The following is a 12,175-nucleotide window of genomic DNA, read 5'->3' as shown; positions in this document are numbered from 1 at the left end:
CTGGTGTCACTCCATTCGCTTCAGTGGAGTGACACCAGTCAACAATTCGCTCAAGCAGTGACAAATTCAGGGAAGGCCAAAAGCATTTAATAAACTGATGGGCAGTCTGGAACTCCTTACTCCCCCTCCCTTCACCGGATTCTGGCCTAATTGCCGGCCACAGGAACGAACACTGATTGCCCAGCTAATGCTGAGACCCGCCAAGGTCTTACTCGCAGAATCTCTTTCCCAGTGTCCTTAACCTGCCGTGTGCATGCATTTCTGCAAGGCAAACACATTCTGCGGAAGGCAGAAGCCTGCCTGAAACCTGCTTGGCAATAGCAGCAAAGGCAAATAACCCAGCTCGTGGAAAGGGAACAATGTACCACAGCCTAGCCCCTCTTTTGGTTTTAGATCTGCCTGGGTCACTGGTTATTGCTCACCTTTGTTGAACTGGGAAATCAAAATGCACTCCCCTCCCCCAGCATATGAATCTAGACTGTATTATTCACAGGGTCTTAAAACACACTGGTTGCACCAAGACAAAGGAAACAGAGCCAGAGAGTTCATCTGAACAGCCTCTCTCCCTCTCCACTCCTCCTTCTCAGACTTCCTCTCTCCTCTTCCTCATGCACGCGTCTCTATTGTCTGCCTGTGGGTGGACTGGAGGAAAGAAAGAGAATTAAAGAAACCCACCCGCCCAGCTGGGGGAGAACAAACTGCCGGATCATGTGCAGGGGGTTTCAATGCGTCGCTGGATATTTCCGTGCAGATGATTGTCCTTGCCATGGTGTGGTGCCTTTCGAGTGTGTGTGTGTGTGCATGTGTGGATATGTGTGTGTGTATTTGTTGAAGAAAGTTCTCTCTTTATTTTGGAGCATGTCTCAGTGCTGAGCACTGCCCCTGCCTAACACCTGTTCCCTCCCCCCATCTGAGACTCAGACCAAGGGCTGTATCTAAATGTTAAGCAGATGGGCAGTGGGCCATCTCTCCACCCCCAATTTTCCCCCTTGTCTTCCTTCTTGCCCCACCTCCTTTCACTTTTTCTCTCTTTCCTTTTTCCTTTCTCTTTCACACACTTTACCCATCTCTCTCCCTCTTCGCCTCTCACTCTCTCTTTCACACACACACACACACTCTCTCTGTGTCTCTTTCCCTTTCTTTCCATCCTCCCTTCCTCCCCCACCCCGCCCCAGTGCCTCGCCTGCCTGCCCAGCCGGTTCACTGGTAATGTGATGATTGTCCTGGGGGACGTTTGATGGATTAGAGAGCTAAACAGCTCCATTGCAAGGCACCACCTGATCTCCAGCCTGCGTCCCGTGTAAAGACCGCGGGCCCTGAGTGCTGAGCTCAGCTCGTGTGTGCCAGCCTCTCCCCAACCCCCTCCCCTCCCTCCCTGCCTGCCTGCAGTCCGCGCAGGGAGCTGTCCAGTGCTGATCCCCTCGGCGCGCAGGAGAGAAGCCCCGCAGCTCGCACCATGCCCCGCTCCTTCCTGGTCAAGAAGATCAAAGCAGACGCTTTTCAGCCCTGCGAGGTCCCTGCTCCCAGCTACCATCCCCTGGAAGCTGCTTATGTGCTGGCCGGGTCCCGGGTGGGCAGCGGCCCCGGGGCCGAGAATGGTAAGTGGCTGAGGACGAGGACGGAGAAGCGTCCCGGCAGCTGGAACAGGGGCAGGCTCCCCTTTACCCCGCAGTGCGTATTATCCGAGAACTAGGGTCCCCTGCACCAGGCGGGGCATCTCGGAAGGGGTCAGGAGCCCCTCTGTGCCGCGGTGCTTGTCGGAAGGGGGTTTGTGTCCCCTACACAGCGGAGCGTATTATTGGGAGGCTACGCCCCCTCCCCTCATACACCGCAGCGCGTATTATAGGGGCGCGGCGGATTATAATTGACGAGTGGAGCTGACCCCCCCGGGCCCTAGAGGGTCTGTGCGCAGTAGTCTCCGGACCTCCGCAGCTGCTGGAGAGACTCCGGGAGGTCTCTAAAGCATCATTACGACCAAGAACCGGCCCGTTGGGGTCGCAGCTGGGCAGGAAATGCCGGCCAGAGGGGGATTCCCTTCGCGGCGGGGAGGCTGGCTCGGGAGTGGGGCGATTCGAACCCCGAACTCCAGAGGTCATGTGCCGAGCGACGCCCGGGCAGCCGCCTGGCCTGGAAAAGTTGCATCTCCATGGAGGGTGTTGGGTATTTCTGTAGGTAGGGGTGGGGGGTGTACACAGGCAAATGCACTTCAAAGGGAACCTGTGTTTGTAGTATTATGTGTAGATGCATGTGTGTGGATGTGAGTGACTGTGTGTGTGTGCGCGTGCATACTAGGATGAGTTCTCTATATTGTGCATATGCATGTGTCTGTGGGACTGGGGGGGGTGTTGTGTGTATGCATGTGCCAGCAGATGTGTATTGTACTGTGTCATGTTTGTGTGTCTGGTGTGTTTTATTGCGTGTGAGTACACACTTTGGGTGTATGGAGTGGTGTGTGCACTGTGGTGTATGGGCATGGGTTTGTACAGATGGGAGTGTGTTGGTTTGGATATATATATAGGCATGTGTTTGTCTATTGTGTTGGGGGCCAGGCACATACATTGTGTTGCTGGCGGTGTGCCCGTGGTTGTGTACTGTGTGGGCTGAAATGTGCACCTGTGTCTTTTCCTTAGGAAAGTGACCCTGGAACCCAACAGCCTCTGCTCAGAGTTGCTCTGTCGTGAAATTTCTCCCCCTGGCCTCTTGCTCCTAAGGGTATTGCTGCCCTTTTAGGGGTCTTGCTAAGCCAGAATTTGTTACCCTCCAAGACACACATGGGCAAGGGAGAGGGGGCAACTTTTCTGCCTGGACAGCCCTCCAGATTTCCTCTGAGCTGGAAATGTCCCTGTGTCGTTGATTTCCTTAGGGGCACCAGTGGCTGAAGCTGGGCTAAACCCCTGCCCTGGGCTTGCCTCGGGGTCACATCCTGGTTGGCTTGGTCACTGCAGAACAAGTGGTGGCATTGACAAGCAAGAGCAATTCCCCAGAAGACAGGCGCTGACCCAGGCAGGGAGAAAGGACATCTCGGGAGGAAACAGGGTCAGGGGCACTGGCGTTCCCAGGATGCCTCATTGTTCAAAGCCCTGCCAGCGGGTTTGCACTCCACAGCCCCAGCCAGGTGAGGGGCTGTCGCCTCACCAGCTAGACCTGGGGGAGCTGTTTGCTGCTGCCTGGGGTCGGCATCATGTAAATGAGGAACGGAATGGAAGAGCGGGGAAGGGAGAGCAGGGGGTGGGGAGTGGGTAAGAACAGACGAGGAGAGGGATGGCATGGCCAGTGTCCCCACGCTCCAGCCTGCAGCACTTGGTGAGCAGTGGGAGCATAGGAGGCTCAGGCTGAACTAGGCATCCCAAGCTCCATTAGAAGGCCCTGAATGTGTCAGTGTGATGAATACGGCTCTGCCCTGTGTTAATATAACCAGAGCGCCCAACACCATCACTGGAGTGAGAAATGCTAGGCATGATGGTGTGGAAGCAGAGTACCTCCAAGATGAAACCACAACAGGGTGGCCTCCGAGGCTCCCCAGATGTGCCTAGGGCTGGGGAGCACCCCCAGAAATCTTCTCAGAGGGTTGGGTAGCATTTGGAGGTTCCAGGGGAGGTTAAATCACGTCCCTGTCAAAGTGAGCTGCAAAGTTGGGAGGTGTTGGATGGATTGCGGTGCCAGGCCCTGCTTTCTAATCTACCTAGCCGAAGGTGACATTCCTGCCTGCCCTGGGTGCTAGGGGGAATTGTGAAGCAATTCCCAAGACTGGGCTCAATCCAAATCACAAGGCAGTCAATGTGAGCCTGGTCATTTACACGAACGGGTGCTAGATCAACGCCTCATTAAAAGACTCCCTCAGCTTCATCTAACAGGAGAGGTGGGTGGAAGGCAAACAGCTTGTGTCATCTCACTGGAGCCTGTTCCAGTCAAATCACTCCCATCAGGACACCTCTTTACAACACTGAGAAGGCTGCAGGGCTGTCCCAGAAGAGGCAGTGATTTTGAGATGACTTCTCTACCTCCCCCTGCAGGTTCAGTGAGGAATAGCAAGCGCCATGTTATATCTTAGCAGAGATTTGGGATGCTCTGAGATTCAGCATGTCACAGCCCTGCCAGGCCTGCCCCCCATTTCAGGTTCACACCACGACATTAGGGATCTGGGATTCCCAACATTTCTTGAGAAACTTCCCCTTCCCCTTCCATCCCATCATGCACAGACCATCATCTAGCCAACCGAGCCATTGCTTCTGAGAATGGAACTGTCTGGGGTCAACAGAAGGCCCACTCCGTAGAAAGCTCTTGTGTATGAATTTGCTTCCTCTGAGTTAGTCAGGTGGCCTTGGCACATCCATGGATGGGGTTTGGTCTTGAGACAAATGCACTGTCTGCAGGACAGTTTTGATGGGCCCTAACAGCACTGCTGACTTGACAGCCTTGCATGGGTTTAATTCTATTTGTAAATACCACTAGCACCTAGAAGAAGATCTGAATAAATAAATCAGGATGGGAAGGAGGATGCTGTGGCCAAAAGCTGGCCCTGTGAGTCAGGAGCCCGCCATTCCAATCCCACTCCTGTCACTAACTCAGGATGTATGGCAACGTGCAAGTCACTTCTCCTCTCTGTGACTCAATTTCCCCATCCCTGAAATGGAGACATTTCACTTACCTACCCTGATTATTGCTTGGTCAGTTCTTGGAGCTCCTCACCATGAAGCCCCTACAGAAGTGCAAAGAGTTCTCATCATTCAGTATTTTCAGTGCACATTTAGTTTAACAGAACATAGTCTGTTTGTCTCCATCCTCCAGATCATCTCAGCTCCAGACAATGACCCAGCTGGAAGAGGACCAATAAACATTGATTTACTGCCCAAAAGAAGAGAAATACGGGGTGCTGCCGTTGGCATTAGTGAGCGAATGGCACTTAGGGGCTGCACAGTTAGTCCAGTGACTGGCACTTAGGATCTCTCGGTTCGATACAGGGGATGGATGGGGGAGTATTTTCACCTAATGTCTTGGGTGTAGATATGGTAAATTCAGGCTGCGCCTTGCCAACAGAGGGTGGAATCTAGGGGCTCCATATCGGTACCGCAAACGCTTGTATGGCTTTGGAGGTTTTCTGCTCTCTTCCATCCTCTCCTCCCTGCATTTTGTGTGTGTGGAGCAAAACGTGTGTGAAATATTTTGTGCACTGGGTGATGTAAGGGAAAGGAATCCACGCAAGCCAGAGAAAAGCTGTTGAAGCCACTCTCCTGGAATTAACCTTGCTGCATGCTCCAGAGAAAGTGTGAAAAATTGCTGAGGAGAGTGCTTTTCGCCCAGCGTGTGTGACTGCACTCTGTAAACAAGGAGAGAGAAAGGAGAGGGAGGGAGGGAGAGGCAGCTCCATAGCAGAGCCGGGGGTGGGGGCAAAGGAGCAGGGGCAGAGGAAATGTCAGGCAGCACAGCTCCATCAGAAAGACCATCAGACACACTCTGTGATGGAAGACCACCGGAAAACAGGGGGGTTACACCACGTTCAGACAAGGAGGGGATGCTGCTTCTTAGGAGATGACAGACATATGCTTGAAGGGTTTACAAGGCAAGTCTTTCCAGAGCTGGGAAGCCAAGGAAGCTAGGTTGGGAGAGGACAAAAAATCCCTAACTAGGCAGGCAGGCTGAGGGCCAGTGGAAAGTGCAGGTCACGCTCAAGCAATCACTGTTACCTGGCACTTAGACTGAAGCAGGCCAGGAGGGAGGAACCCCCCCTCCCCCGCCTGGATACGACCACACCCACCACATCTTGGCATGACTGGCTCCTAAAACTACTTGCTAGGAGTAAAACTGTTGCCTTAGGACATGCAGCCGCTTGCCCCGAGTGAGGGGTATTTGCAGAAGAATTTCCCGTCCCCACCAGGGTCTTATCCCCTGTCTGCACAGAGTTAAAGCAAAGATCAGAATTCTTCCTTCAAACCAAAGCCTGAGTGTGTCTCCTCCACCCAGTGCCTTTTGGTCACCACACACAGAGGAAACCTGGGGTCCGTCTCATCAGGCACCCAAGGCGGTTAGGAATAGAGCTCCCAAGCCACAACAATGTCTGATCCAATTACAGTCAAACTCACTTGATGTCAGTGTTAAAGGAGGAAGGAAGGTCTGGTGGCTAAGGCACTGGGGTAGGAGTCAGGAGCCCTGGGTTCTGCTTCTGGTTTTGCCATGAATTAATTCTGGGACCATGGATAAGCCACTGAACAGCTTGTGAAATTCTCCCACAGTTGCTGGTACAACTCCCCTGTTGCTAGCAATGGTGGTAGTGCTTGTGGCAGTTAACTCTGAGCTGACTTAGGCAAAATCATTGGTCCAGGCCCTCCCTCCCTGCCTTGGTTTCAAATAATTGACAGACATACAAACCATGCAGCTAGGTTGATAGCGCTCAGCCCAGCCCCTATTCTGCTCCCCCACAGACAGTGTGGTTTGGTGCATGGAATGTGATCCTGGCATTCCGGAGACCTGGGTTCTGTTTCTAGCCCTGCCACTGACTTGCTGTGTGACCTGGGGCAAGTCCCTTCACCTTGTGAGTCAATTTAGCGACCTGTAAAATGGGAATAAAACTAATGAGTTCATTCATAAACTGTGAAATCCAGGGACAAGAAGCACTCTCTAGAAAGGCTGAGTATTTATTAGGATTAGGTAATGGCCCTCCCTCTCCCAACCTAGCTTCCTTGGCTCCTAGTGTCACATGAACTCATTGACATGGAGTATCTGGTGGAGGAGGTCACTGGTGATTTCCAAGTGCTGTTCAATGGGAAATCGTGTCATGGCCATTGATAGTAAGTAGGCACTGAGGGAGGTGAATTGGTTTTGCAATTGTGCTGATCCCCATATAGTACATCCCTCCCCCCTGCAGGACAGATCCCCACCTTTTTCTGGTCCCGCCCCCCAGCACCCTGGAAAACAATTCTATACCCCAATTGCCTCCTTACTCCCAAAATAAAGCTTTTCTGGGGGAATAACCCCTCTATTCCCCAGCTGGCAACTGACTTTATTCATGGAGGGTGGGGGGCAACCCAAACCCAGGCTCCCTCCCATTAATTTTTTTTATACTTGAAAACTCAAGGTTTTATATATATATAGGACAGGGTGGGGATCAACCCCCTCACCTGAGCATCACTGGTACATGCTGCACTGCATAGGAGTAGGTCTATCTCTGGCCCTTACTGCAGTCTTAGGATAACCGGCTAGTACTGAAAGCTGCAAGCAGGGTGCTACCATGAATGAAGTTACTTCTCCTAGTGTGGGATGTGCTTATCAGAATACCTTTGCCTACAAGTGCCACCTCCTGGTGGGTTAACACAAGCCTATGGAGAATAAACAATTGACAGAACAGGCCCTCTCCCTATTAGAGAAGAATATTGATAGACATGTACACATCAGACAGCCCTCAGTCTTTGCAAATCAACATGCTGAAATATTAATGCACCCAGAAATCCCTGGCTTATGTGAACTAAGTGCCGGAGCATACAGATGAGAGGCTGTTGCCAGCGGAAGAACACTTTTCTACCTCTCCTCGGCTGGAGGGATACCTTAGGAGTCAATGGAGTTGTGCCAGTTTATGTCAGCTGAGGATCTGGCTCGTTCATCCACATTTTACCATGCCACACCAGCAGGAGCTGCCTGCTCTGCCTTCTGCAGTAGCATCCACATTTCTAATGGTGAAAGTGCTCCCAGCTCGTAGCCTGAACATCTGGGGCTCTTTATCAGTCCAATGAATAATACCGATGGGGGTGGGAATATATGTGCTGGTGGGTTTGCACAAGCGGCACCTAACACAGCCCCATCAGACCCGGTATGTTAATTTCAGAGACGGGATAGCCAGAAAGAATTCAGTGCTTCACGTACTGTGTTGCAGTAGATGAGATGTAGAAGTCACACTTCCAAAGGCTTTTGCGTCAGGGCCACTTGCACCAGGCACATGTGAGCCTGCTCATTGTGTGTTCAGAGGGGCACGTGTGTGCCCAAATACCTGTTTTGCATGCACAGCATGCACAAATAGGGGGCTTTGTGGATGCATCACTGTACAGCTTCCTTTGATGGATTTAGCCCTCAATGTTTTAAATGAACGTGTCAGTCATTCGTTGACAGCTAAACATCATCCCAAGTGCCCAAAAGATCGACTACTCTATCAGCTCAGAGAGGTCAAAAATCATCAAACCAACAAAATACACTAAGTGATCAAGTGATGCCTGTTGCATAGAGTGTTAGAGTTTCACACCATGTGTCTCTCGGGCTGTTTTGTTAGGTACTCAGGACGCGTTGAGTGGAAGCTCTGATGTTTATATCCAGGGTGTAGAGAGAGGTTTACTTCCTACAGGTGGGGAGAGTTTGTAGTCAGATCCTGGGTTCTCAAGCTGAGAGTCAAAACTGCCCTCCATTGCTCAATAGCTAGGGCGATAGGGGGGATCCCCAAACTTGTTCTGTAGTTAACATGGGAGACCAGTCTGGAAAAGGCTGAGACCCCCTAAGTTAAAGATGCACCATGAAATATACACTGCAGAAGGATGCTAAGTGCATCAAAAATATCTTTCTCATGAGTCACCTTATTAGAATGTTTTACGGTTCCGAGCACTGTATGGTCCTGATCCTCTCCTCTCACTCGCTGGGTGGACCCCCAGGGATCCCTGCTGATGGGGCACAGAAGCGAAGCATGGCACTTCTCAGTGGCCATGCTTCCCCGTGAACATGCACACCGGCCAGACCCTGCAGAAATCCCACTGTGGGTTTGAGATCAGCACATGGCTAGAGGGAGTCCACCTAACTGCAGACACTGACTGAGTCAGGATCAGTGTTTGCGTGCACCTTGCATGCAGCAGAATCCCCTGAGAGGCAAGGCAGGTTTGCTCCATTGGAGCCCCACTGCCAGGTATCCAGCACAGAAAGCTGGAACAGTTTCAGAGCTGAAGGCCCTCCAGGTGGGTGGCTTTGGTTTCCAGCAGTTCCCCTAGAGACTTCCTGACTCTTCCGAGTGGGAGGACAAGCCTCCTGGAGTTTTCAGCTCCCTGCAGTGGATGAGCTGAGCCTGGTTCTCTCCCTACTAGCTTTCCTTCTAAGGGGGTTCATGTGTCTTGCTTGTTGCAAGGAGCGTTTGGTCTTTTGTTCCCATGTACGCTGCCTGCGGCTTCCTTACAGCTGCATTCTGTCTTCTCACCATTGTTGTCAGTTGACCTCAGTCTCCGACATCCATCTCCCCTTTGTGTCTCCGAGAGAGTCGTGCTCCCGAACCCTGTAGTCTCTCTTTGTCAGTAAAGCACCTGGCGAGAGCCAAGCCAGTAATCGGGTTTACTCTTGAAGGATGCGCCGTGAAAACAGCTGCGCAGTCCAAGAGCTCTCCTACAGCTGCTGCTGCATTTCTAGCTCAAGGTTGTGAGTTCAATCCTTGAGGGAGCCATTTGAGGATTTAGCTGGGGATTGGCCCTGCTTTGAGCAGGGGGTGGGACTAGATGACCTCCTGAGGCCCCTTCCAACCCTGAGATTCTATGATTTAGCGGTTGCTTGCACACTGATACCGCTGAGAGCAGGCTGGGCCTGTGTTCCCAGGGGAAATGGCTGGGGATGGAGGGCAAGACAGGGTGACCTTTGTGTTCTGTCCCAAGCCCCCTCCTGATCATTCACTTTGGGCTTGTCCAGTTTCCCCCAGGTTTCTGGAGTGTTGGGGAGGAAACGCTGAGAGACAGCACAGCTCATTGTGAGTGTCTGCCACAGTGTAACAACCAGGAGTTAAGCGTTGGCAGCTGTCTAATAGCCTAGGAAGTGATGGAACCCGAAAGGGGCTGGCTGCAGCCTGGGGCTGCAGAAGAGGTTCAAAGGGCAGATGGAGTGAATGGGCGGGGTGGGGATTCTTTCCTTGTGGCTCTCCCAGCAGCGGGTTGGATGGGGTGTGGCAAGGGGAGATATAGATGGAGGCTGGGCTGGGACAGAGGAATGGTGCCCCGCTAGAGGTCTACTGGGAACAAGGTGGCTGCACTCTGAGATCCGGGATTGTGACCCAAGGACTCCTGTCTCTCAGGCGGGGAGAAGAACAGCGCACTCTGCCAGGCCCGGCTGTACCCACAGATTCACAGATGTTAGCAAATGGTGAACCTGTCCCAGATTTCAGTTTGCAATAAAACCCCAATCTCAGAATGGGGCCAATGTGGCATTGGCTGCTAGGGGCTCCCTTTGAGAGCAAGGTCCTTTACACTGAGCTCTGCTAATCATGTCTGCTCTGCATGGACAGCCGTACAGCTTAGACTAAACCTCCCGGGTCCTACTCCACCTTGCAACAGGCAAGAGGAGAATGCTGGGAAAGCGTCTGTGGGTCCAGTCATTCCCCAAGTCCTTGTCAGGGTTCAGGAGTGGATCCCCGTCAGACATTGACTCCGGAGCTTCATCTGGTTTCCAGCACTCTCCTGTCCCGTCATCACCCCCAGACCAAAGGTTCTCATTTGGCTCATCATAGAGACAGCAGGCCAGTGCCAGATTTGGATGCAGGCTCAGATCCTGAACCCTTGTCAGAAGTTCAGGAGCACCCAGACTTGGCGCTTTTGGCTTGCCCACCTCCATCCAAAACCCACCTAGGCTTTTCTTGCAAGTCTGCCGTGTACTACAGGCTGCCCCAGGGAAGTCCTGGTCTCACAGGGATGGGGCAAGTAGGAAAGGGCTGGGACACACAAACAGGGAAGGAGAAGCCCTGGTCGATGGTGATCTCCATCTGTGTTTGTCTCCTGCAGGGTATAGCCAACATTGCCTCCCGCCCTCCAACTACGAGCCTGACAAGAAACAAGGGTTTCATCTGGTGTCTTCAGACCCGGTCTACGCCCCGGATCACGAGGAGTACAGCGACCCCGAGAGTCTCCAGTCGAGCCTCTCTGCCCATTACTTCAATGGCGAAGCTGCAGTCACAGACAGCTACTCCATGGATGCTTTCTTCATCACTGACGGCCGTTCCAGGCGACGCAGCGAGAGCCAGCGGCGCGGGAGCCACCGCCACTCGTGTAACGAGTGCGGCAAGACCTACGCCACCTCCTCCAACCTCAGCCGCCACAAGCAGACTCACCGCAGCCTGGACAGCAAGATGGCCAGGAAGTGCCCCACCTGCGGCAAGGCCTACGTCTCCATGCCCGCCCTGGCCATGCACATCCTGACCCACAACCTCAAACACAAGTGTGACGTGTGCGGCAAGGCCTTCAGCCGGCCCTGGCTGCTGCAGGGCCACATGCGCTCGCACACGGGCGAGAAACCCTTCGGCTGCTCCCACTGCGGGAAGGCCTTCGCCGACCGCTCCAACCTGCGCGCCCACATGCAGACCCACTCGGCCTTCAAGCACTACAAGTGCAAGCAGTGCGAGAAGACCTTCGCCCTCAAGTCGTACCTCAACAAGCACTACGAGTCGGCCTGCTTCAGGGACTCCGAACACAGCTGTGCAACAGAGAACTGACCCCTGTCCCAAGGGAGGGGCGAGGAAAGGCCGGGGCAGAAGAGGAGCAGCCGACGTCTGGGAGGAAGGGGGTCCCCTCCCTGCCGCTCTCCCACCAGCGAAATCAGGGCTACTCGGAGCTCAAGAGACGGCAGGGACTTTTGCAGCTCAGGCCAGCCGTGTTTGCTGAAAGGATGCGTTTTCCCAGGGATGCTCAGACTGACTTGCAGCCTGCAGCAGGGAGGGTGTGTGGGGCTGAGGGGTCCCAGGAATTTTCCTTAGGGACCAGGTTACGTTTCTGAATGGAAATCTCAAATGGTGCCAACCGCATTTCCACAGCTTTCCTGTTTCCTGCCCTCTGACCCGCATCCCCCCGCTCCAGCTCTTCCCCTCGCAGCTGGTGGGAGCAACAGCTCCTGGCTGGCTGGGGGAATCGGGGCAGGATTGACTCGGGAGCTGCTTTGCCGGCGAGTCCAAGTTCCTCCCCATGGGATTCACTCCTAGCTCCTTTTTAGGCCAAGGGACCTCGGGAAGCTCCTTGTGTATTTATTTAATTTATTGCTGTATTTATTTAGTGCTGCTGCTTCTCCCTGCGGGAATCGACTTGGGAGAAACGAAACTTGTCTTCTCCATCAGGAGCTAAACTCATTGGGTTCAAAATGCATCAGCTGTGAAAGTAAGAGTATTGACAAGGGAACAAGGCAGGCGAGGAGGCCAGACAGGACACATGTGGGTTCAGTGCGACTGACAGGCCTGGAGCAGGGGCGT

At 53.2% G+C, this 12,175-nt stretch overlaps 1 protein-coding gene across 1 annotated transcript; it reads left to right on the top strand.

Annotated features, from left to right (window-relative positions):
* Window positions 1-1,456: 1,456 nt before the first annotated feature.
* On the top strand, window positions 1,457-11,428 carry SCRT2 (scratch family transcriptional repressor 2). The gene is made up of 2 exons (XM_030533667.1): window positions 1,457-1,598; window positions 10,722-11,428. The coding sequence occupies exons 1-2, from the start codon at window positions 1,457-1,459 to the stop codon at window positions 11,426-11,428; spliced, it is 849 nt and encodes a 282-aa protein (XP_030389527.1).
* The last annotated feature ends 747 nt before the right edge of the window (window positions 11,429-12,175 follow it).

This window comes from Gopherus evgoodei, chromosome 14, assembly GCF_007399415.2.
Source record: "Gopherus evgoodei ecotype Sinaloan lineage chromosome 14, rGopEvg1_v1.p, whole genome shotgun sequence".
In the NCBI taxonomy this organism is placed as follows: Eukaryota; Metazoa; Chordata; order Testudines; family Testudinidae; genus Gopherus; species Gopherus evgoodei.
The sequence above is the reverse complement of the archived record's forward strand: the minus strand, read 5'-3'. Positions and strand labels throughout refer to the sequence as shown.

Excerpts from the sequence above, each read along its gene's own strand:
- SCRT2 (XM_030533667.1), top strand. The coding sequence starts at position 1,457 with ATGCCCCGCTCCTTCCTGGTCAAGAAGATCAAAGCAGACGCTTTTCAG. Across the intron at positions 1,599-10,721 it reads CGGCCCCGGGGCCGAGAATG|GGTATAGCCAACATTGCCTC; the intron begins GTAAGTGGCTGA and ends TGTCTCCTGCAG.